We start from the raw sequence: 27,355 nt of genomic DNA on the forward strand, positions 1-27,355 counted from the left end.
CCCAAGCAAGCAGTTCGTGATTTTTTACCTTGCGGAAAACCAAAAACCCACGCTCGGGAGCTGCTCACTCTTGCACCTCGACAAAATGTGTGTTTTTTTTCCTGCCGCAAAACAGACCGACCGTGAGAGCGCGTGAAGACGGTAGGGGAGGGTGAGCAATTGGCGAAACCATTTTTGTCCTGGCGGATATTTTGGATCGAGCCCTGTCTGCAGGCTTTCATTCATACAGAAATCCGAGGAGACACATATCCGAGTCGTGAGGCTCTTTGAACGGGAGCTCAGAATTCCTCCGTGCATCAGTATAGCGTAATTCATCACACTGGCATAAGGTGGTTTTGTTGGAGGAGAAACCGCTCGTTTCGTTGGGCGTGCTTGCGCGTCCTCTCAGATTTTCAAGAAATGGAGGCTGAAGATGCAGATTATTGGCTCCGACGCGATTACATCACTTAATTGCTGGCAAGAATAACAGAATTTTTTAATTGATCTTAATGTTTTCATTAAAGGAAAATTCTACAATCAATACCGGCTACCTTTTATCTAGTCCCTCCTCGCCTCCCGTTATCTTTACGGGTAAAGGAACTATCTGCTCATCCAAAGCGGCTTCTTCTGGACTTTTTGCTTGCTTACAAGAAGCAGCGTCGCGTTGTGCTGCGGTTATACCTTTTTATTTTTTGGAAAACGGATTTTTTTAGGAATGAGATCTGGAACAGCGAGGGATGTTTGGACCTTATTTTGGGGTCCTGTGCTGTTTCTTTCCACCATCTGCCTGTGGTCTGCGCATGGAGAAGGTAAATCAGGATTTTTTTAATTTTTTTTTTATTCTAATAAGAAAATTACTAAGCCTACATATATCGATATTTTCGTGTAACGTTAGTCTTGTATTATCAAAGCGTCTCGGTCTCCTCACGGTGTTTATGGATGTCAGGCATGAGTTTATACCTGCATGCGTTGATTTAGATGTTCGATATTCAAAAGGGCCCATGTTACGCACGACCCAGTTTATGAGTAAATTATGACCTACTACTACCATTAGATTTTATAATTTCCCTCAGACTAACACTGAACTTCAATTCTTTTCGTCCTGATGTCTCTAGGCCCATCAGTTAATTGTCGTGGCATCGGATGTGTTGTGTGTGCTTTATGAATTAATCATTAGCTAGATCACGTTGGTATTTAAGCTACGTGAGAATTGGCTTATATAAAGCATTTGCCCATATATTTTGTAATTTTGATATCGTATGTAGACAATAAGATTTGCTGATTTCAGTGAGGCTCAGTCGAGCGTCACGCAGTGAAGTAAAGGTGACTGTACGCTGACCACGTGCTTGTTTCACAAAGTCCTCAGGAGGGTCCTATAAAGGAGTTTAGTAACACGTTTAGTTTGTGGTATTGTGTGTTTGTGTTTTGTTTGAATATAATAATTGTTTTATATATATTTACGTACTTGTTTGTTACAGATTAGTAGTTATAGTAAACTAGGTAGTTTTAATTTGAACTCTGTAAATTAATTTTAAGTTCTGAAAGATCTGCTTATAGAATATAATATAAATAATTTATTTGCCATCCCCCATAATTTTGTCAATTTTAATTGATTATCGTAGACATAACATTTATCAGAAACATTTGAATTTAAAGAGATAAAGTAACTGGAAGAAATGAAATGAAACTGGTAGAAATATATAAACTTAGTCTACTATTTGTATATATTAAAAACATAATGAGGAACATAAAATATCTTATAATTTGTGCAATCTTTTTGTGACCAGTAGAAGTACATTGGGAAGTCTGGTCAGACAAAGCATGTAGATGTGAATACTTTATATAAAATAATACAAGAGGACCTGCTGATTTATAATTTAGTAAACATTAACATGTTTACTTCTAAAACCAGAATTTTTTACATTCATACATACCTCAATGTTTTGTCTTTGAGATTGTTTTAGAGAATTGATAAGGCTTAAAGGGACAGTTCACTCAAAAATGATCATTCTCTTATCTTTTACTGACCCTGCATGGCTTTCTGTCTTCTGTGGATTGCAAAAAAAAGAGAGAGATGTAAAGCAGAATGACAGTCTCAGTCACTAGCCACAAGTAAGAGAGGAGTATGATGACAATATGTTATTCCTGCTGGCAATTTTCATGTCTTTCTATAGTTTTAAAACATTATGTGCTTGTAGGTGGATTTATTTGTAATGTTTTTGCAGCTTTAGTGTCATCAAATGCCTAATTGTGATTGTGTGGGGGCTGCATTGTGGCATAATGAAGGTGGGCCATTCTTTGGTTTAAACTCACATTTACATTCAAAAGGAGTTAGGACGCAATTCAAGGCCATTGACCGGAGTGGCCAGTCCCACATCCAGGCCACTGTGAATGTCAGGGGGGTCTGTTTCTCAGCACCCTGCAGAGACCAGCAGCACTGGCCCTATAGAGAGAGGGGGTAAGCTCTCAGTCTTGGGCTCCATCATTGCATTGTCCCGTGTGTCTCTGTCTCATAAAGTGTTGCAAAGACACTTCACTGACACACTGACCTCAGTCAGCACAAATCCAGTTTCATATCTCTCTACTCTTGGGTCTATGTGTCCAGTTTGATTTCACTGATGTGGTACTTCCTGTCTTTAAAGGGTCGAGTAGAAATGAACAGTTTTGTTTAGGCTGGGTACGATTTGATTAAATAAGAATAGAAACAAATTATAGGATGTTAGTTAATACCAGCTAAATAATTAAGGGTTATGAATAAGACGGTTGGTTTTGGTAATTGGATGTTTTCAGCAGAGATGCACTGATATTAAAATTTTACCAGTAATATTTATTACCAATACCAAAAATATATATTATTAATAGTAATGATTTATTTGCTTTCTATTATAAATGTCTTAAGAAAATATTCTATAAAATTTTGTCTACTTAAAAATAAAGTACCAAAAACTAAAATCAATCGTTTAAAAGTTAAATTAGGTGCAACATTATTATTTACAGTATGAAAAATAGATATTAATTTTGAGATTTGCTAAAGAGTACAGTTAAGTGTTAGGCCTATTGAATTATTAGTGTTTTTAAAGTGCCCTATTAAGCTCATTTACGGGTTCATAATTTTATTCAGGTTGTCTATAGGTTTACATCATTTATTGTTCAAAAAGCAAATTTTTCTTATTCTTTACACATTAAAGGAAAGGTAAAATGAAAGCATATCTATCTGTCTATCTATGTCTCTATCTATCTATCTATCTATCTATCTATCTATCTATCTATCTATCTATCTATCTATCTATCTATCTGACTTTGCATACTTCAGGCTTAGTGCACACTAAATCCTATACTGAGTAAAAAGGTTATAAAATATTCCATCCTAAATTAATGGCCATGCTCCATTGGGAAGTCCTTTTTGGTCTTTTTTTCATCCTGTTCAGTTTAAAAATCTGGTAAGGATAATAAAATGTAATTAAGCCTCCTTTTAACTATTGCCACAGTAAAATTTCCATGCCACTTCCAAGTATATGGCAAACAAGCCTCCATGGTTCATTGAGAAAGAGAGGGCGAGCGAGAGGAGAAACATGAGGTTTGAAAACTGAACATGTGAAAATACACATTGAGGGAAACAGACTTGGTTTTGTTGATTTGAAGAGTAACGAGTTTGTGAACTCTTTTATTGGGCTTTAGATGTTCACACGGACAGCCTCTGGACAGCCTGGCAGCGGAGCGTGAATATCAGCACTTGCTGCTGTCAGATGCTGACACACACTCAGACTTTCAGAAATGTCCCAGCGAGGGCCAGTGTTTCTGAAAACTGCAGCTCGTACTCTCAAGATGTGGCTAAAAGTCGAGATTAGAAATAAATAATTGTGTAACACCCACTCCTACATTCAGCCTTGTGTCTTCACAGGCCTCCACGTGTAGTTAAACGCAGGCGTTGATCTGCAGTTATGACTGTATCCATCGCGTATGTAAAGCAAGGGAGAAATAGCTGAAACATTCTGAAAGGAGCGAATAGTGGGTGAACATTTAGTCTTTCTCTGTTTATTTGATAGCCCACCTTTGCCTACTTCAGTCTGTGGTATTCGGTATTCTGGTGTTGCTCATTCTTTTCGTGACTAAGGGCGCCTACATGCTAGAGTTTTCGCTGCGTCAGATAATGCTCCGAATCTGTTGAATTCAACAGGGATGGTTTGTGTAAGTTTCAGGAATGAATTTCAGACTTATCCACCTCTTTCCACAGCGCATCCTACTCATCAAACACTTTTTGTAGTGTGCTAGCGTCCTCAGGCTAAGAGAGTCTCTTCCTGTGACTCAGACGCACGCTGTAGTGATCAACACATTTCTTTCTCTCTTCATATTTTTTTTATGTCTTCCCATCCCATGTTCTGTCTCTGCTGAGTTTTGCTTCATCCTCAGTGTGGGAGCATTTGTGCCTGTTCATCCGGTGCCACGCAGAGCTCTGAGTCATTCCTGCTGCCCCGAATCTGTGTCACTGTGCTGGTTCGTGCCTACATGTTCGCTGCTTGAGTCAAACGATCTTAAAGGTTCAGTGAGCTGCCAGATGAGGTATATGCTTAATTAAATGTTAATTTAAAATAGGCTTGCGTGCCGTGACCACCCGTAGTTCATCGGACACAGGGAGTTAAGTTTTGCTCACACTGACAGCTTCCCACAATGTGAATTTTTTTGTTATTTAAAGGGATAGTTCCCATGAAAATGAAAAATCTGTCATCATTTACGCTCCCTCAATTTGTTCCAAACTTGTATGAATTTTTCTTTCAGCTGTTGACCAAAAATGAAGATGTTCTGTTGAGAGTAGCAGTTGACTTCCATAATATATTTTTTCTATGCTATGGAAGTCAGTGGCTACTGTCAACGGTTTGGTTACATTCTTCAAAATATATTCTTTTGTGTTCAGCACAAACTTGTTCATCTCCTTTAAAGGAATAGCTCCCCTGAAAATGATAATTCTGTCATCAGTCTACTTTCCCTCATGTCGTTTCAAAACTGTATGACTGACTGACTTCTGTGAAACACAAAAGAAGATATTTTGAAAAATGTCTGTGTGTATTTTTGTCCCTACAATGAAAGTCAATGTGTCCTGGTGTTGTTTTAGACCCGATTGACTTTCATTGTATTGGCAAAAACCATTGAAACATTCATTAAATGGTTTTCATTTGTGTTTTGATACACAGGTACAAACTCCAACCAGATTTGGAAGTAAATTGCAAATCACTTTTTTTACTAGGGATGCATAACATACTCTAATTAAATAGTAACAGTAGCTAAATAAACATTCCTAATTTTTATCAATGTTAAAGAAGTTGTGCTGCTTAATGTTTTTGTGGTAACCATAAAATACTTTTTTTTTCCCCCCAGGATTCTTTGAATATAAAGTCCAAAAGAAAAGCATTTATTTGAAATGGAAGTCTTTTGTATCACTGCAAATGTCTTTTGATCAATTTTATGAATCTTTTGTTGATTAAAAGTACTAATTTTTTTCAATGAAAAAAAATCCCTGAACTTTTAAACAGTACACTGAAAAAAATAACTTGTAAGATTTACTTGATCAAATCCTTGTAACAATTTGCACTAACACATTTAAAGTAAATTTTTCATGGTCTTATATCAATTACATCTTGATATTATCAAGTAAAATCTACTTACTTCTTAATCTAATTACAATCTAATTAAGTAATTATTAATTATATTTAATTTAGAAGTTGTTTATTTAAAGTAATTAAGTAAAGTTTATTTATTATCTTATAGACAGGAACCTTGCATTTATCAAAATATTAAGTAAATCTTACTATTTACTTAAGTAAATAAGTCGATTTTATTATCTTTTCTGTTTTCCTATTTACTTAGTTTTATAAATATATATTTCTCCCTATGATTATGTAAACATTGCAAAATTATTTTTTGATTAATATAACCACATAAACTATATGCATTTTATCTATACCAGGGGTTCTCATCTCTGGCCCTCAAAGTCCACTTACCCTAATCAAACATACCTGAACAAGTTAATCAAGGTCTTCAGGATTATTAGAGTTACAGGCGGTGAATTTAATCAAGGTTGGAGCTAAACTCTGCAGGATCATAGACCTCAAGTGCCAGAGTTGAGAACCTCTGGTCTATACCTTTATCACAAATCACACAACTATAATATACTATTAAACAGTTTATTTTTCCAACATTAACAGAAGTGAATCAGTCACATTCAAATGACCTAGTAAAGTCTGGAGTCTGGACACAAGTTTTTAAAGGTGCATTTAGTAAAGCCTCATAAAAAAGTGTCACTAATCAACAAAACATGCAACATCCACTGATAATATTTGGTCTATTGAAAATATAAAAAATAAAGAATGACTGAATGCTACTTCAAGTCTCTGCTGTTCTGTAATACAGTTCAATCTCCAATACCATCATGAACTGCATTTGCTGCACCATACACAGTTTTGACCCCAGGAGGTATAAAATATAGCTAGCAGTTACAACTTTAAATAATTTCTGTTGATTTCCAATCATGCTCAAGTTTTTACGTGAAAAACAGGGCTTTGTGAGTCTCTAAACTATTGAAAACATTTTCACTCCATGTGACCGCACACAAGTTAACTTTTAATGAGGTTGTGTGATTAAGATGAATGTTAATGTATAGGCTAATGAGTCAATTAAACAAGAATCAAACTATCAGAATGCATACTGTCCAGTGTATTACAAATCAGAAATCTGAGACAGAAAGGCAGCTTACCTTAATCACTAGAACATCCAGCCAGGCATCACCTCCATGACAAGCCCAGCCATCCCTCACTGATTCAAAGCGCAGGTAGAGTGTCTTGTCCAAACACGCATGTGCAGATTCAAGCGTGCAATATTTTGATTAAATTTTATTCAGTATTTCTAGGTTTATGTGCAATGACTATAAAACATGTAAATATATTACAAGTAGAACTTATGATAATTAATTTTATATAGGCTATTTTACAACACCGTAAAGTTATTTGTTTAAAATGTAAAAGTACCATTTAAAAAAAAATCCCAAAACTTTTGAATGGTAGTGTAGGTGTTTTCAATCAGAATATTACCTTGATAACATAGCAGACATTCAAAATTCATGTTGAATGGTCTTGATAAAGTAATACAACTTTTCCATCAAATTTAGCCCCTTTGGGTCTTCAATTAATGTTTAAATTTAAAACTTAAATTTCAGAAGAATTCATGAGGACATGCCACGCAGGATCAAAAGATCATTTAAGACAAAATTACTTTCTTGAAGTGACCATCAGAGCCGATCCTCCCTATACGCAAAATACGTTAGCTGCATAGGGCCCCCGAAACACCAGGGGGCCCCCTTGCTCTCAAAGATGATTTAATTTAAGTTTCGTTTTTGAATTTGGCCAGCGGTAATGAAAACATGAATGATCATTTCTTTTAATGCGGTGCACTGTTGCCCTTTCTATGTAAAAATCAGTCAAATCATGTAATGTGAATGTTGTACAGTCTTGTTCGAGACTAAAAAAAAATGAGTTGAAATTGTACCGAGCCACGGAAGTGACACTGGCTGCGTCTCATTTCGGAGGCCGTGTCCTCCGGAGGTCGCATTTGAAGGCACTTGAAAGGCTGTTTGGAATTGAGGATGTCTTATTTAAGAAAAGTAACCATAATAAAATTGACTGTTATTCCTTATGAGGTTTAAAATACTATAATTTCTTTTTTTACTTTGCAATTTAACTGTTACTTTTCTTAAATGAGACTTCCCCGCTGACATATGCAGCCTTAAAATGCGACCTGCAGAGGACGCAGCCTTCTAAATGAGACACAGCTACTGTTTCTCAAGCGCCAACACAGTTTTCTGTAGTCTAGGATCGGCACTGGTGACCATAGCATGGATTCAGTAACTAACTTTGATTTAGAAGACCTTTGAGTAATGCCACCTTCCCATAGTGCCCTTCAAGGCTGCAAAAAGGCTGTTTGGAATTCGTCCAAGGTTTAAACACCACCAGCCAGACATCTTTCAACATGCACTTATAGGCTGTGCATTTCCTGCACCTTCTTGTGGAAAACAAAATGCTGACATTTAGAGTTACAGTAATTCCTCTCTTTTTGGCCTGAGTACAAAGAGCGCTGTGCATTAGACCTCTGCGACTGGGGTATTGAGTCAGCCCCACAGTAAGGGGGCACAGGGGAGCATGACCAAGATCCCGGTTTGTGCTCCGCAGCACTCACACCTGCCACCTCAACTGCTGTTTAATCCCCCACATGCTGGAAGTCATCTGACCACTGGTCTGGTGCTACACTTCCCTTCAATGGCCCTCACTTCAAAAGCACAAGCTCATATGTCAGAGCCCAGCTAGTAATATAAAACCTCTGCCCCCCCACCCTCGCATGCTCAGCTAGCAAAACTCGCCTGAAAGATGGAACAACATGACATGTTGCTGAGGCAGAGGTTTACGAAAGATAGGGATCAAGTAATAACTGTGTCTAATACACCCATATGGGGCTGCTGGTATCTTTCGGAAATGCTAAAAACTTAAGCCCTCTAATTCAACAAAGTAAAAATAATCTGGCTGATCCTGATAATTATTTTCATGACATGGCCGATAACCATTAAATAGCTAAAATGGAAATTTTACACTGTTTTGTATAACAACTAAATAAAACCAAGAATAATTATTTTTTATTTATGTTTATAATTTATTTTTTAGATGAATTTAAGTTAGTGTTAGATGATGGCAAAGATCATCTAAATGTAAAAATAGCGGAAATGAGCATCACAATTAAATATCCAATATCAAAAGATATGGATAAATTAAAAAAAAAAGTTTTATAGCATCTAATGACCCAGTTTAATGTAAGAGTTTAATGTCGCCCAACAACACTCAGCCAGATAAAAGTGCTAACAGTGCAGGGAAAACTGCTAAAATTGTGTTCTTTTCCGAGAACGATTACTCAAAGTGGTTTCAGTGACCTCTGATAATCTCTTGAAGATATAAATCGGTCCCACAAGGGTCGTCATTTTCTTTAGGTCACTTAACAGCTGCAATTAAGATGCACTGTAGTGTGGGGCTTTTGGTTTCAGATAAATAGCTGTGTATTTTTCATTTGGAAATAAGATCTGATGGATGGACAAATGTTTGGTGAAGCCATTAGGCTACAGACTGGATCTTAAGAAGGACATTGTAGAAGTCTTGTTTTTCCCTCATCTATCCCAGAGGTACGGGGATTCCTGTGGACAGCTAGCAAAAGGTTATCAAATGTAAACAGCAGGAGATGGATTTCAGGCCAGTCTGTTTGTACCATGGTGTGAAAACCACAGCGAATGAAGGACTGGGTAACTGTTTGCTCGTGGAGAAAGACGCAGTTGAATTTTGCACCTTGGTAAGACAACAAGTGTAGGTGACATGAACAAGAGCTGAGCCCATAACTTTTCTGGAAGGGTTGGCCAAAAATATGGACAGATTCCTTGTGATTATAGCTGAACGTAGAGCTGAGCACAATCCTCTTATGGAGAATGATTTGAGGACCTGCTCACTGCTGAGGTGCTGTGGGAAGGATGAAGGAGCTTTCTTTTGTATTATGTTTCTTTCTCTTAAAAAATGCAATAAGCTTTTGTGACTATTTCAAACACACATTTACATAATTCCCACTGTAGCGCTTCTGAGATTTCATTTCAGATGACTGACACAATATTAGTTTTGGCTGGTGTGATGCAAGTGGGTCATAATGACCGCAATTGTCATTTAATCTGCACCCCAGAGGTTATGATTTGTACAGAATAAGCCACATATATCCTCACTCATATGTCTTGCGGCCAATGAGTGGGGTTTACTTGTGATTTTGACTACACACAATCTCAACTCAATTTGTTATGGTTTGTTTGAGTGGTAAGAAACCGTTTTCTATTAGAAAATAGAGAGTGAGTGATATTATAATTTTTTCTTACCATTAATAATCTTTTTTGTGTTGAAGTATGTGATCACCAATAGACTTGTTTTCTTTATGCATTTTTTTTAAATATAAACAACAACAATAATAATTATTATTACTACAACTGTCACCAAAATCATATATACTCACACTCCCAATATAATCAAAGTGATAAGGGGGAGTCGTGGCCTAATGGTTAGAGAGTCGGACTCCCAATCGAAGGGTTGTGAGTTCGAGTCTCGGGCCGGCAGGAATTGTGGGTGGGGGGAGTGCATGTACAGTTCTCTCTCCACCTTCAATACCACGACTTAGGTGCCCTTGAGCAAGGCATCGAACCCCCAACTGCTCCCCCGGGCGCCGCAGCATAAAATGGCTGCCCACTGCTCCGGGTAGTGTGTTCACAGTGTGTGTGTGTGTGTGTTCACTGCTCTGTGTGTGTGCACTTCGGATGGGTTAAATGCAGAGCACTAATTCTGAGTATCATTCACCATACTCTCAAAAACTCCAATTCTTACCAATCATCATTATCAGATTTTCTTACATTTTTCTGATGCTCAAAGTCTCTTATGCTTACCAAGGCTGCATTTAATTTATCCAGTAAAATGGTAAAATGGTTAATACAGTAAAATGGTAGTATTCTTAAATATTTCTACAATTCAAAATACTTGTTTTACATGTTAAAATGTAATTTATTCCTGGTTTTAAATATATTTAAAAAAAGAAAAGTTAAAATGTGTTTTTTATTTTTCTCTAAGCCTTATTCAGGTTTTTTTTTTCAATTAGTTACTTCCTCTAAAGCAGAAATACAAGCTTTATTGTTATTGTGCATGAATAAAAACGTGAGCATGAGAGATTTCAGAGTTTATGCAAGCAGAAATTTTTCAAAAGTGAGCAAGAATTCGATATTTCTGCAGGGTAATCTTTGAAAACATGTAGTCCTGCTTTTAGAAGGAAACTGTCCACCCCAGTTGCACTGGATTGTTTAACTGTAAAATCTGACCTGCTGAAATCAACACCAACATGACATGGTGGAGAAGGGTTCAGATGCTTCTCTGACTGGCTGTGTTTACAGAAGAGCCGGATCTTTTAAAGAGGAATAGGAACTTGTTGAGCTCTTTGACCACGGATCATCCTGGAGGATTCAATGTGGAGGTCATCTGTTGGGGAGGTTTGGCTTCACTCTTCCTGTGTGGCAGTTTTAAGAGATGTAAGACTCATCTTAGCACATTGCACATCTTAATATTCAGTTTGTGAGGCAAAAAGATTTTTTGGTGTGTGTATGTGTGTTTTCAGTGCAAGTGAATGCATAACCTCTTAGCTGTTTTGACACGGTCAAGTGTTTTTTTTATACTTCAGTTTCATCTACTTTTGTTTAACTAACACCATATCGTTGTCTATCTCCCACTCTGTCTCCCTCCTTTTTGTGTCCTGCCAGACCATCTGAATTTATTAATGGATCCAACCGGAACTGCAGACTAAAGTTTCTCTTTACCAACAAACAAATTAGTCTTTGTGTGTGAGTCACTTCAGTTCTCCTCCCTCTCCTGGGATTGTGGAGGAGAAAAAAAAGCCACAATGAAACAAAGGAGACATGCAGCTCCGTGACTCCCAAGTGTAGCTCTGGGGCATTTGAGATAATACGGGAAAGCAAATACTATGTTTTCGAGGAGCAATCATTTCCATTGTAATTTTGGATGAGCGTAATACACTGTCAGGAGCAAATAAAGATCCTTTTTAAACAACGCGCTTGCTATTTTTGGCACACCAGTTATGCAGTAACCTCAAATGGGATTTAGATTCATGATGCGTGTCATTTTCGCAGGAAATTCATGTCAGGAAAAGCGGTTTCCACTCCTGTCAGAATAATGCACAGTAGGCAATCTGAGATTGTTGAAATTTTGACCTTCCCGCATTACTCAAAAGTTCACTGTCTTCTGCGCCTCACAGAGGGCTATTTAGAACGTGGTTGTAAAGAGAGATTGATAAGGTTGTTTCTGTGTGGGACCATATGTTTGGGCAGTCGTGGTCGTGTTGTTTTTTTTTCATGTGGTAGGGAGAAGCTTTTCCATTGGTCTCATAGAGGTCCTGTGATATTGTCTCTATCAGAAAAGGTGACCTAAGCCTCTCTAAGAACATAAAAGGTTTAGCCAAAGGAGCTCATATGTCAAGACTATTCTTCTGCTGTTCTCTTTCCCCTTCCAGGACACAGCCTTAACCTCGGGTGGTGGGCGTCACCGTGCAGTTCGTTTTGTTATTATGGTGTGAATTACTCTTTTCACTGTAGTTGGTGTGTAGTGAGTATTGGCTGCGTGGTATGACTCGGCACGGCTCAGTACGGCAAGGCACGGCTCGGCTTGGTTTGCGTTTTCACTGCAGTTTAGTATCGCTTTAGAGTGGGCGGGATTATTCACGTTGTTGCATTGCCTCTACTTCCGCAACTCCTGAAAAACTTTTTCATTCCACGTCACCCCATCAAGCTCTCGCTGGATCTGCTTCTCTGCTATCAATGAGAGGAACGTCTGTACTTCCTCAACAGACAACGAAACAACCATTTTTTGGTTGTTAAAAAAGGTGCGCTCGTTCAAAACAGTTGCTTTCGATCCTTCACTTGCTGTTCTGATTTAAATCTAGTGGTTCTGTTGTGTTTGTGTCGCAAGTTCAGTGACGCAGGTAGCAACGGTTCTATCCGGCCAATCCGTGATCAGCAGAGTTTACACATCACGTTTTGGTAACGGTACAGTTCGCTTGGAACCTCAACCAAGGTATTACTAAAAAAAGCACCAGGTACTGTACCCAATGGAAAACCCCCCAAAAGTGAACCGTACAGAGCCATACCGTGCAGTGGAAAAGCGCCATATGTAAACCTTCTTGACCTTTGATAATGTCCCATTTGTTAGGTTTATGCTACTATTTAACTGCATAACATTTTTTGGAATTTGATTAATATAAGTCTTTATCGCTCTTAAAAATATTACTCATGCAAATGTGGATCAAATTGGTTGGTTAAAGTTGTCATGAAAGAAAAAGATGTGTTTCCTGGACTTTTCCAGTGATTTGGTTTGCTTCAACCCCGTCCCTCCACAATCGACTGCAAGCTTGCATTAATTTGTGCAATAGTGCAGTGCCCACATCTTAAAATCCAATTAAGAACTGATGATTAGAACCAAGTTCCTACCATACATTTTTTCTTTTTTGATAATCTGTTTCATCACAATTTTAAATCCAGTATATCTTTAGTTTTTCCATGTGACATCATGGAAAGGATTGATAGATTGAAAGCTAAGTGACAGATAAAACCAGAGAAGTATTAATGAATCAAAGTTGGCCTGTGTTTATATATAAAAAAATGTATGAAAACAATTTATAAATATAATTTTAGAGCAAGAATCATTTAATCTGTGAAATGTGGATGTTCCATATTAGAATGTAGCTAAATCAAATGATAGTTAGCTTAAATAGATATTTGGTTATTGGCTGATGATATCCAAAAGTTGCATCAGATGAAAAGTTTAATAGGGAGAGGTGTAATAGAGATGATTGAAGAACCCTTAAAAAGTTATGTTTTGATCGTATTAGTCTAACTCTACTCTCTTTTCCATTCCAGTCTGTGGTCCTCACATTGATATCCGCAATGACATCAGTGAGTTCAAGAAGCTGGAGAACTGCACGGTGGTGGAAGGCTACCTTCAGATCCTCCTCATTGGAGACAAGAACAACAACCTCAACCAGGAGCACTTTCGCACCCTGTCCTTCCCCAAGTTGACCATGGTCACCGACTACCTTCTCCTGTTTCGAGTCTCCGGCCTGGATAGCCTAAGCATGCTCTTCCCCAACCTCAATGTCATCCAAGGACGCAACCTGTTCTACAACTACGCCCTGGTCATCTTTGAAATGACCAGCCTGAAAGATATTGGCCTCTACAACCTGAGGAACATCACCAGAGGCGCTATCAGAATCGAAAAGAACCCGGAGCTGTGCTACTTGGACTCAGTGGACTGGTCACTCATTATGGATGCAGAGTTTAACAACTACATCAATGGGAACAAGCCATCCAAAGAATGCGGTGATGTTTGTCCAGGTATCATGGATGATAGAACACAGTGCATTAGGACCAGCTTCAATGACAACTACAGCCACCGCTGCTGGACCTCCAACCACTGCCAGAATGGTAAGAACCCGCCAACCATACTTGAACTTGCTAATGTTTAATTTATTTCAGTTTTTTTTTCTGATGGATTCACATCTGCTGGCATTTAGCGTATCGTTCCTTCACAGGGGATTTTGATTGAATAGTGACATGAATGGCAAAACTGATGGAGGCATAGATAAAGCTAAGTTTAGCTAAACCGATGGAGGGATACTGTTTGCTTTGCTTGGGAACTGGAGGTCTGTCTTTTTGGCAGAGTCTTGTCAGGTAAATATTTGGTTAGTGTAATCTATGTTGTGTTGAGAGAGTTGACATGACTAGACTATCCACCAATTCATCAAAGGCATTGACAGTAGCTGACGGCTGAGGGTCCTGAAAACAAAACAAGGATTTCTGTGACCTGAGGTGACGTTCTAAGGAGGACTACGCTAAATCCATCCATAAAAGTGTGCTTTTTGAACCCTAAATTATTTGTAACTGCACTCTCAAATCTCTTTTTATTGCTGTTAAAGTTGGCTGATTGATGCAGTTTTGTACTTTTATTTATACTAGTGATGGATTGATATAATTAGCTAATATTTGGCAACAGGTTCGAGGCTCTTCAACAGCTTATTGTGCAGTAGAGAAAGACTGAGGTGATTATTTGGTAGTTTTGAGCAATTCTACTGACCGCTTTGTCAGTAGATAGTAATTCATTTCTGTTTTCAGTGGTTTTTGAAGTTTCAGTAAATTTTGGATAAAATAAGTTTCACGAAGTTTGTTTGTTTATTTACATCTGTATTGACATTCACCATTGGAAAGCCCATATTGGTTGGCCGCTTACAGTGATAGCCAAAATCGCCAAATTTCTATGTGTGTGTGTATGTGATATGGTTCCTACACACCTAGTTTTTGTTCCTACACACCTTATTTTTGAGTGAATTCTTTTCTGTTTTTTAAATATTTTTGAGGGTCTTTTGTGTACATTTTAGTTGTTATTGGCATCAGCTATGAAAAACCCATGCATGTCGGTTGACCACTAGTTTATACATATGTTTTTCCATATCAAACATCCTTTGATAATTTGAGTTTAATTTGTTTGTTGGGTTAGATATTACAATAGTACTTTGATGCCCTAAACAGCCCTTTTTTGTGGATAGGGTCAATAGAATGTGAGAAAATCACCTGGCTGGGACCAAAATATCTTCTATGATTTCTTATCTCTGTAGTCATAAGGTCAGAAGATATGAATGTAATGTCAGTGTGTCCCCTACATCTGACCGGGAATGCCTGGGAAAGTGAACTACCCCATTATGAATGTTTGCTCCCTCTTCCTCTCCCAAGCACACAAGAATGGTGGGAAAAACATAATGGATGAGAACACTACAGCGCTCTCCCACCCCTGGCCTTCAAGAGACCTGCAGACCGTACAAGTTCCAGAGAAGCCGTCGCAAAGCTAACCTCCCTCCCTTTCCCTCCGCCTGAAAACAAACAGAGGAAATCAACCCTCCTCAGAAACGCGCTCCCTTATAGCCGGATTGTTCGTTTGTTGCTGTTGGAATTCTTTGAGTCTGACAGTCATGAGAAGGACACGTTTGAGGAAGGTATGGAGATGACGTGCTGCGACCCTACCAGGATATTTGATCCACAGCAGTGGGTGACTCCGAGTGTCCTTTCTGTCCAGTGATTTTCCTTTGCGCTGCTGATACAGTCTCTTCCCGACTGTCCCGCCCACATCGTGTCAGCACTTGCTCCCCTGCACACCTGTTCAGTATGGTAATCTTGTGTCTGAATGCCGTGTTTTTACCTTTGCAGAGGTGGGAAGGTGTGAGTCACCTGTATCCAAGGCCCAAACAGCCGAACAAAGATAACGACTGGTAGTCACAGCAGAAAGGATGTACTAATGGTCCGACTGATTGATCTGTTCTCCAAAGAACTTACTGGAACAAGCAGTGGGCTGCCACCTGTCCGATTGTGTATGCTTCCTGTCAATGTTTCCACATGGATCTTCAAAGGAATCAACAATTTGCCTATGAAAATCACACCCCAGAATTTTCCAACTGTCGCCAGCTTGCCTTGTTCTTAAGGCACAAATGATTGAACCTCATGAGAGGTAATGGCAAGGATAGACGACGGAACTAAGGGGTGTATAAACTTCCTCCACTGAGTTGTTTTGTCATGTTGAGGATGACGCAAAGCTGATTTCAAACACAAAGTCAACATGAACTCTAAATGGAGTTGTTGAACGTTTTGGGTTTTACAATTAAGGATATTCATTAACTTATTAACAGTGTAATCACTTGAGGTGTTCTAAAGCTTCAACTTTTGGCAACTATATATATATATGTCAACTTGTTTTTCAACCACTTTTCATATAGAAACTACTTTTCACACTTAAATCCCACCAAAGTCCTGCCTTACTTTATTTTTTCCCAATGAAAAACCTTTTACTCTTTAATAGTTCACGTTAAAGAATAAAAGTGGGTTGTGAAGACTGGTTCATGTTGACTTGAGGGTTGAACTTGAAGGTTTTTCAAAAGGTTGAGACCATCCTTATAGAAACCAATTCTACAGTGGAGGAGAATAAGAGGGAATTGTGGGTGATAAAGGCAAATGGTGCCTGACTTGTGTGTTTTTCATGGAACCAGTTCTTACTAATGTTTCAGTCAAACCGATTCCCAAACCATCAGAGAACTTTGACTCTGTGAATTGTTGTTTTGAATCGTTCAAACTAAGTGATTTACTAAAAATGAATTGGACTTCTGAACACAAATCTTCAGTGTCAGCTTGATGGTGGTGTAGCCCTTCGGTGCAGCCCGTCTGGTTCTCTGTGGAGAACAGTTTTCTCCACCCCTTGTTTTTCTTGTGCGCAGATGTTTCTTCAAGGGCACACAGTGGTTTTGTAGTCAATTTGGATCAGTCCTTTCTCTCTAATTACTGCACCAAGAGTTGCTGTCAGGAACCGATCAAAGATCAGCTCCTGCGTATGTGCGCGAGACTCTGCGTGTTTGTTATGAGATGAGTGTGTCCACAGCAGCACTATTGTTTGCTTTTTTTCTGAAATGTAAGACCATTAAAGCATTCCTTGCCTGTTCTTGCATGCGCTTGTTACCGTCACCTCTGTGTATGCATGCGTGTATCTGGAGTCTATGGACTTTCCATTTGTAATGCAATTTCCATTTGCAGTGTTTGTCTTCATGCTGCCTGGATATGTATGTTTGCTAATCTGCCTATGGCTCAGATAATCTAGCTCTGGTGATAAGAAAATGGATTTTGATTTCGTTCAGGAATAAACTTATTCAAAGGGGACATGAAAGACTGTCAAGTTTATTTCCATTGTTGTGAACGATTCAATCAGGTCTTTGAATATACAAAGTGATTCAACTGGCTGAAAGAGCTTTTATTAGCTACTCATACTCTCAACCGTTTGTATAGAAAGCCTACAAAATCAGTTTAAGATGTCTGGCATCTAAACTCTTATTATGACCACCAATGTTTGTGCTTTTGGTATGTAAATGATTTATTCTCTTTGTCTGTTATCTCATTTTAAATGTTTATTGACTTATTTAACTCATTTTTTAAAACTTAAAAACTTTACCATGCTCTTGCCATGATGCTGACACCAAACCACCACAAAAAAAACCCTTCTAATTGAGTACAACAAATGAGAATGTTGTTGTAAAGTCTAAAAAGAGCCCCTGGTGGTGACTGAAGGTATGATTAGTGTGTGTGTGTGTGTGTGTGTGTGTGTGTGTGTGTGTGTGTGTGTGTTTGAGTGTGATCTGTTCTTTGTCTTCAGAGAAGTTTTGCAATGCCAGGTCGGTTGATGGAGGGAATAGGAGGGGGGACTGTAGGGAGGAGGCGTCGAACGGACGTCCCCAGGACCATGTGAGGCAAAGTGTTGAGCAGAAATGTCAAGTGTACAAGCACAAAAACAAGACTCCTCAGCGAGGGGGAGCGAAACGACAGCCCTCCTTAATCTCCTCCCTCCTGCCCTCCAACCTCTCCTCCCTTCCCACTTATTTTGGCTCTTGTTTTTTTTCCTTTTACGACCCCTCTCAATAGTTTTACTGCCATTTCCTCCCCTCTCTCTCTCTTCCGGGACTCTTATCACGAGCTGTTAACAGCTTTAGCTGTTAGATAGCTCTTCTCATTGTTTACACTCCTGGCCCCACCACCCGCCTGCCTGTTACTCTAGTGACCCATCCAGTTGTTTGCTCGCTCGCTTGTGGCCTTGCTGACATCACGTGTTAGTGCTCTTTGTGTGTGTGTGTGTGGGGTGGGGGGGGGGGGGGGGGAGTTTCGTGACTGCACCTACTCTGTGGTCTGGTCTGAATGGGCCCCTCAGGTCACTCTGATCTACAAAAGCATGCCACCCCCCCCCACCCCTGCCGAAAAACACACTCGCATACCCCAGACAGGAGAGGGGAGGGGTGAGGATTGTTGGATAATGGTCTGAGCCCCTTGGGCTTCAGGGCTGCTATACAACCCCAAACAACAACACAAGCTCCTGTTGTTGTCCCAAAGGCTAGCTGATTTGCCTGATCAAACCTTTTTGTATCCTCTATGGCTCACATACCTGGGATTTTTCGCATTCCTCAGCGGTGGCACATAATGCACAGATCAGCTCAGATAGCACCGACTTCGGAACAGAGCTCTGTGTTTAGTCATGAGTGCTACTGTTTTTGTGCTGTTCAGTCCTGATCAGTCCAGATGATCTCTAGATCAACTCAGCTCATATGTAAGTGAGGATATTTGCCTGTCATTCTATCTATAGGTCCATTTTTTTAATTTGCCCCTCATTATCTAAATACAGCAGCATACCATATTATCTATTTATTGATTGTCTGTCTGTCCATTGATTGGTCTATTATCAATCTGTCTGTTTGTCTGTTTATCTGTGTATTTGTCTGTCTATCTATTTATCTATCTATAATCTGTATGATAAATAGACACAGACAGTTTCTTTCCATTTCTCAGTATCTGTCTGTTTGTCTATTATTCTACTTGTCTGTTTGTCTATCTATTCATCTATTTGTTGATCATGTCTGTCTGATAAAGAAAATTGAATTCCATCTTGCTGGATCTGTCCATCGTTCTATCTTTGAACCGCTCCATCTATTAGTCTTTCAGGGTGTCTTTCTGTCAGTCTTTCAGTCTCTTAGTGTGTATCTGTCTGTCTGACCTTCACTGATGTAATGCGACTCATTCAGATCAAAGACATACAAACCGTCTACTAAAGAAAATATCAGTCACAAGTGTCACAACTTCAAGTCTTCTAACTCTTACTACAGTGGATCTTGAATGTTTCTGAAACTCCCCCATTTTTTGTAACAAAAAGATCATATTGGTCTCGGTGTCTGTTGATTTAGAAATCCTTTAGTATGAGGCTGATGTACCAAATGGAGTATTTTGGCTCTAACGCAAAGGCTTTCATAGTTTTGCAGATGTCCCTGGATGTTTGGAAATTTTGAAATCCTCTTTAAATGGTTTGCTGTACTCTCTTGCCTGCTCTAATGATAGAAACAGATATATGATGGTGTGTGTTTGTGTTATTTGAATGGACCTCAGTAGTCAATGGGTGTCAGGATGATATAGGAGAAGCACAAGACACAACCTGGGGGTGTTGAAGAATGGTTTCCGTTTTTGTCAGGAGGATGCTGTGTCCTGTGTCTCATCCCTGTAGGTTGTGTGTGTATTCACTGGCCTTGCCCAGACATTTCCATCTCCTGAGAAAGCAAACTTGTTTGCTTAATAACTTATTATTACGGCATACGGTCCTTCTCTTGTCATAAACATGCATTTTTTTCTTCCTTCTGGACATACATTTTTTTTATTTATTTGAGTAAATTTGCTAATCTAAAGGACATTTTCAGTAAAGGGTGACATACGGGTTCTGATGTGTGAGTGAAACAAGTTTCTATGGCAGCTGCCATGTGATTAAAACATCCATATATATTCATGAGTTTCCACATATTCTTGCTTCTGAATTTATAGACTGTTAAACATATAGCCAAAATGTTTGAATAGCTCCAGGGTTTGTGATTTTTATTTAATGCAGAGAAGAGAACCGTGGGATTTCTTTTTAGTAAGTTGAGGTCATGTTCAGAGACCCTATTGTCGACTGCTAAATCGACACAGACACGCACCCACACACTTCATACAGTCGTATCTTCACCCTACACATTTTCCTGTTTGTGTGTCTTGTCTGGTGGCTTTGTATGAGGAAGGCAGTGAATGTAGGCATACGTTTCATGTGTATGTGTGTGGGTCTGGCTGCTGCCTTCTGGCTAGCGTTGAACAGAAGTTGATTCATCCACCGCTCTCGACACTCATTCATAAAAAACAGCTTGAATACTACGCTTTCCTTTTTGGGCGCTCAGGGGCCCTGGCATGTCCACAACATGTCAGATTCTTCTGAGTCCAGGTTACGTGGCAGGAATGGCGAATGCTCTCTCTCCGCCACTGTGGGTGTCCTATCTGCTAGTTGGCAGAGCTGGTATAGCGTGGCACCATCAGTCTTGAGTACGCACTCTGTTTTGTGGCAATTGAATGGAGATGTGGCACAGTTCATTAGTGCAGGGCTATTGAAACTTTTTGATGCCAAGTGCCCGCAGATATAATGATTCACTTTCTAAAATATAGACATTTCCATACGCCTCATTTCTACTGTGTGAGGAAAATATTGAGATATTAAGAAGATGATAATAATAACAATGATAATTGCTGTTGCTGTTTAAATGTAGTAAAATATAGTAAAACACAGATGTAGCAGAAAATCTTCCATGTTTTGTATTTTCTTCTGTCACCGGCCATAATTCTAACCTTGGGATCAGGATTAAAATTTGAAATAAGTATTTGACCAAGGTGAGCCATGGCCACCCAAAAGCACTCTTCCTGTGTGACGGCACCTGCTGCTGTCTCTGTGCTGCAAGTGTCCTGTCAGTTGCTTCAGTGATGGATTGCACCTTTAATGGATGTGGTGTGACCTTATGTTGTCAGAAAGAAGAGTTATAGAGATTTGATTCCTGATTTGAAGGACTTGGAGGTGGTTCTCGAGACTCAAGCAGATCGAGAGGGCAGAGCAGCTGACAGGAAGGAGTTCATGACCAGAGGTGAAGTTACTCACGTATCCTTTAAGTGTGGTGCCACCTGTCTTTTGCGTTAGTTCCAGTGTCCCTGACTGCCTCCAGTGCAGCGTCTGTTAAGTAGGACCCCTTCACATGCTGAAGACTAGCACATGACTACTACTGATTTTTGCATCTAGGTGACCTTTTGCATATACTGACATTTCTGTCAGAAATGAAAATAAATAAATAAATAAATTCAGTGGTATCAAGCACTAAAATGCATATAGAGCTATGCACAGTCTATTCAACATATGCAACTGTTTAAATAAATACTTTTATTCAGCAAGGATGTATTAAATTGATCTAAAGTGACAGTAAAGACTTTTACATTGTTACAAAAGTTTTATAAATATTCTTTTGTATGTTCTATTCATTGAACCTTGAAAAAAAAGAATCACAAAAATTGGTTGAATTGATAAGAATAAGTTATTCTTGAACAGAAAATCAGCTTTTTAAAATGGTTTCTGCTGCTAAAAATGCAACTTTGCCATCACAAAGAATAAATTACATTAAATTTATTCAAGCAGAAAATAATTATTTTAAATTGTAACAATATTTTATAATATTGGCGTGGTAGCGATGTCTGATCAGAGAACAAATAATTTGGTTGAGTTTGATCTCTTCAGTAAGGCTAATTGGATGATTCTGCTTGCAAAATTTAAAACTGTAAGCTTAATATAATAATATTTATTTAATTTTTCATGTCTCAAACTCAGTGCTACTCACAAAAAGGATTCAGTTTGACAAGCCCTCATTCCTTCTTTCTGTATGAAGTGGGTAAGAGCTTCTTAAAAATGTTTTTTTTATTGGTTTGAAGAACTCATCATAAAAGTTGAAACTTTACATGTTTGAGTGTGCTTGTTTTAGTACCAATGTGTGTCAAGCTAAAGTAAAGCCATGTTTCAGTGTTCATGTAGCCTATGTTTTTTTTTTTTCTCCTTGAGAGAAGCCACATGCTTGATTCATAGTATGTGCGTCTGGTGTGCGTGAACATAAATAATATACTTGAGCTCATTATTGTGTAAGAACGTGCTGGAAGTGTAAGGGAGTTCAGTGTCTCCGCAGGCATGAACGTGCTGTGAAGATGAAAGACAGTCATAAAATTACAAAGGAAATCATATGGAGTTACTCAGCTCATTGGAATACTTCTGATAAGCTTAATTCCTCTTAAACCCTTTCTTGAGTCACTGATGATATGATTGCTTCATCTTGATTTATTTTTATGCATCTTTTATGTGCATTTCTTTTGAGCTGACTAGAAATAACTGGATTTTTATAGGATAATGGGAGTGATTGCCTGTGCATAACTCTTTGCTATGGTGTTGGTGGTTGCCAGGCAGTTTTTTGAGCAATGTTTCACTTTCCCAGTGAGAATGGGCAACAAATTTCTATCTACTGTCTCACCAGGTTGCCTGTTGGAAGTAGCACTGCCCAGCAACATTGCTCAAAAAGTTGCCCCATTCTTGGTTTGATTATCGATTATTATTGTTTTTTTTTATTACATTCAGTGAATATAGTTTTAATACAAATGCTATTGATATGTCTAAAAAATGGACAGTAAACATCAGTTTACAAATGGTGAATTAATAAAAAGAAATTAAGAGCCACAGGCCTGTATTTTAAACGTTTTCTTTTTTTGTATAGATGAAGGCATGAAACAATTTAATTTATTCTAATCAAATAAAAAACCCTTTTATTTGTGCACAACAGAGGTTTACTGTTAAAGGAGCATTGCGTAGGTTCTGAAATTTCTAACCGTTACTGACACCAGTGGCCGTTAGAAGAACTGCAGCCAGTCTCATGCTCGTTCTCGTTCACACTAGATACGTTTTTTTTTTTTTTTTTTTAACTTACGAGGAGTGTCCGTGGGTGTCTGAATTGTTGATGGTTATTTTGTCAAATTAAAGGGTAAAATGTTTTCATTCATCCATTCATTCATTGCGGAAATTATGGCGCCTTTACACGTGATGTCAAATGCTTCCGCAGATTTGTTGTATTACTATAGAATTTTACCTGAGCATTGCAAATCGCGCATATTGCTTTGTTCTTGTTTCTCGTCAACAGTATCTCCGCCATGATAAGCACTGAATGAGTGACAGGCTTTCTGTTGTAACATTGCCCAAGGTAAATAAGAGGGTGACACCTAGTGGAGAATAATAATGAAAAGATTCACATTAATCAGCTCTTCTTTTAAATGTTTGCTGAAATAAATACCAGAAAAGATCGATTCGCGGCTTGTGAGAATCGATATCGAATCAACATCATTTTAAAAAACGATTAATCGAAAAATCAGTTTTTTTGCCCAGCCCTAGTATAGCATATGTTGAACGCTTAAGGCCAATTTATACTTCTGCGTCGAGTGTACGCCGTAGTGTACGTCGTAGACTACGCGCGTAGGCGACGCCGTTGTGAGCATTTATACTTCTGCGTATGTCTGTTTTGCTCTGCAGTTACACCGCCGAAACGCTAGTTGACGCGAGCGGGTTCCACTGTGTTTACAGTCCACGAATTCGCTGCCGTCTGGCAGTCTTTGTAATCTCCCGAAGAGGAGTCATACAGATGGCTGTATTTCCTCACTTCTTCAATTAATCGCTCGGTCACTTGGTCCATTTCCATGTTGGCTCTTCACTGAATTTCGGAATTTAAAAATGGCGGGCGGTCCAGAGTGCAGAAGATCATTCCGGAAATGCGTAGGAGGAAACGTGATCCTACCAAGCCGACCATTTACAGATCTTGCAGTCCGCGTCGTCGCAACGCGTAGTTACATTTTTGAGGAGGTGCGCGTCAGGGTACGGCGAAGAGTACGACGTATGGTACACGTCAATGCGTATGCTACGCCGTACCTACTACGCGCACCCGACGCAGAAGTATAAATTGGCCTTTAGGGACTTGTTCAGATTCCTAACTGTAAGTATGACATATGATAAAATGTCATACTGTAGCTTTAATGTCATTACATTTCTCTGTGTTTTTTTTCTCTCTTTCTTTTGCTCTTATATCATCATCAGCCTGTCTGTTGTTGTCAGTGTCCTGTTGAATGGGCACAGGTGGCAGTGGGTGTGTGGGACGGTTCCCTTCTGCCAGATGGGGACTTCCTTGGCCAGCCTCTGCTTCTCTTAGGAATCACCAGTTGGCAAGTGACGATGGTTTAATTTGCCAAGGGTGAGGGTGCCATACACCGTTGGTGTGGTGGATGTGGATTCACCTGGTTACTTCCAGGCTTTGCATATTTTAGGAAGCTGGCTTATCAATCGATGACAGGACTGACATATTTCTCTGACTCTTATCGTTAGCATCATATCTTTTTTCTCCAGAGAAGAGATACTGAAGGCATGCCAGATGTTAGATGCTTCATTAATGGGTGATAATCCATTCTCATGTGTCCTTAAATATCCTGAACATTGCTATGAGGGAGTGTGTCTTCGTGTGTGGTGTTGATGGCCAGCCAGTGCTCTGTCTAGGCCGAGATGTCTATGTTTCCCATGGGAGAGAGCGGCAAACGCGGGACAACCCCACCACGCGACACAAAGGTCAGGAGAATCACAGCTGTGCTTCTGTGTCAGCACACACACTCTCTCTGAGCTGTCTGCCCCGATATTTACTGTGTCAGATAAATTTAGACATTTCTCGAGTGCACAACAGCACGGCTATATCCACTGCTTGGGCAAGTGAAAGAAAGAGGGCTTTGTGGGAGAATTTCCCCCTCGTCTGCGGCCTTCGTGGTTTTCTTTTATTAATATGCTCATCTGTGATTTATGGAGGGATGAATGGTGAAGGGTTGGAAGGATTGATTGCTCTGGAATCAGCCAGTTTTCAGTATGAAATTGGTTTTGGAGATTTGTTTCATTTGAGAGTTGATCTGTGACGTGCAGTTGCCATATTTTATGTGCCTTAGAATGAAAGCATGTCATTTGAGGGGAAAAAAAAACGTCTAGATTAAATCAACAGACCCTTTTTCAGTAGATAATTTTTGAAAATATTACTACTTTTTTACTAAGTTTAGTTTTTTCATTTTAATTATTCTGTGTTTTTATAGTTAATTTTTTTTTTGTTTTTATTTTAATTTTGATATTTTAATATTTTATACAATTTTTAAAGCTTCCAGTAGTTGTGTCAAATACTAAAATGATTTTGAGGCCAAATTTATTTATTAATTTTTTTTCTAGCCATGTATTTTATTTGAGCTTCAGTTTTTCCAATTGAATATAGTTTTTATATTTATTTCCATTAATAAACATGTTTTCTTTTTAGTTTTTGTTAACAATATCAATTGTTAACAATAACACTGCATCCGTTTTTTTCCTAATTTCTCTCACCTTTATCGAAATGTTAAAGATATATAAAAAAAAAATCAAAAACTAAAATTATATATATTTTAACTTTTATTTTTAATGTTTTAGTTGTTGTTGGTTTTCAGTAAATTTAAGTAAGTTTAAGTAAATTTAGTCTATTTTTTTTAAATGAATATTTTTTTCCTTTATTGCTTTAGGTGCTGTCAAGTTCACCACTTTGATTGACACTTGCATTTAGTTTTGTTCTGCTTTAATGCTTCTAGCTGTTTTTGAATGCAAGGACGTCCCCTAAGAGCACTTTATCTAAAGATCAGAAACTATCATTGCTAGCAAGGATGGATAAAACTCTACCTGCATTTACTAGAGCAGTTGCAAAGTACAGAAACCGTTAAAGTGAAAACAATCAGTCAGAAATCCTGGAATTAATTGAGCAGGTTCTCAAGGATATTTGACTCATAGCCGTGCTGTTTCATTCCCAATCTGAAACAGGTCTCTGATGTGGCCCGTCAGGAGCTCTATCCAGCAGATTACACACAAATCAGCTTCTGGAAAACAATGTTGCTTAGGCTTTATGATGTCATTCTGACATCAGTCCCACATCCGTTTTAGTAACACACAGGATTGTATTTGTATGGGCTTCAGTAAATATTGATTAAGCCATCCTGAGCCCAATAAACTTCTTGAAGCAATCTTGAGAACCTTCTGGCCACTTGTATAAGTCAGAGTAGAGGTGACTGCGTACAAGTTGAAATTCTGCTAGATAAGCCATGTAAAGAGTTAAAGCATCCTGTGTACAACTACCCATCCAATCTCCTCTTGTCTATGTTTTCTGTCAACCATTAGTGGCTTGTGGGGGGCGGAGGTGCATTAGGCTGCCTTTCATCTACGTTGTTACTTAAGTTTGAGGGTCGACTATGCAGGCAGATAAACACATTGCAGACCTTTGAAACCATCCCTTCTCTATCATCATTTACTAGGATGTAGTTTGGTGTGTGTATGTGTTGGATAAGTGTGTATTTGTATGTGAGCACTCACATCTGCTCTTAGATAATAAAAAGCGAACAAAGCTCACAATGGCAATCACTTGTTCTTTCATATTTTACCCTATTTACTTCAATTTTTCAACATCAAAAATTAAACCCTAATTACTGTTGGTTTCATTGTGTTCATTAGTGGAAAAAAAAATCAAAGAAACAAAAATGCTACATTTGCTCTGAAAATTCAATAAAACCTGAATGATAAAATCAAATCCCATTATACATTTATTTGTGTCATCAGAATATCCTGCAAATATCATTCAAATGTTTGGGATTGATTTTTTTTTTTAATGTTTTTGAAAGGAGTATCTTATGCTAACCAAGGCTGCATTTTATTTTAATACGTTTTAAAATGTAATTTATTCCTGTGATTAAAAAGCTAATTTGGTGCTATTATCAGTGTTCTATATTTTTATGGTAAAAAAAAAAAAAATCTCAGGATATTTTGATAATTAGAAAGCATTGGAAAACAGCATTGTCACGTTTGATAAATTTAACGCATCCTTGCTGAATAAAAGTATTAATGTCTTTAAAAAAAAAAAATCATACTGATCCCAAACTTGTGAACATTTGTGAATTATGATGAATTGAGAATGGCCAATTATATTGACTTGTGAAATAATTCCACTTTATATATTTACTGTCTTCCTACTGAATGAGTGTTTTCTCATATGACGTGATTTGCATGCAAACCAAGCCAAACATGTACATACTTGTAAACAAGCTTGGTTGGACATTCCTTTCCCCTTCATTCGCTTGAGGTTTCACAGGCACCTTTCGACGGATTTGCATTTCTGTCCCTTTTTCTAATGTAAACACTGTCTGGAGTGGGAACAAACTTGGTGCTGCTATTCTAACTGACATGGG

The 27,355-nt window shown here is 38.5% G+C and overlaps 1 protein-coding gene across 1 annotated transcript in view; it reads left to right on the plus strand.

Annotated features, from left to right (window-relative positions):
* The first annotated feature begins 375 nt into the window (after positions 1 to 375).
* The window catches only part of LOC109059319 (insulin-like growth factor 1 receptor), an 81,754-nt gene continuing 54,774 nt past the window's right edge, over positions 376 to 27,355 (plus strand). Inside the window, exons 1-2 of the mRNA XM_042775264.1 lie at positions 376 to 788; positions 13,508 to 14,071. Of these exons, the coding sequence (XP_042631198.1) occupies positions 695 to 788; positions 13,508 to 14,071 (658 nt within the window). The 5' untranslated portion in view covers positions 376 to 694. The remainder of the gene's footprint in view (positions 789 to 13,507; positions 14,072 to 27,355) is intronic.

The sequence above is a fragment of the Cyprinus carpio genome, chromosome A18 (assembly GCF_018340385.1).
Source record: "Cyprinus carpio isolate SPL01 chromosome A18, ASM1834038v1, whole genome shotgun sequence".
NCBI lineage: Eukaryota > Metazoa > Chordata > Actinopteri > Cypriniformes > Cyprinidae > Cyprinus > Cyprinus carpio.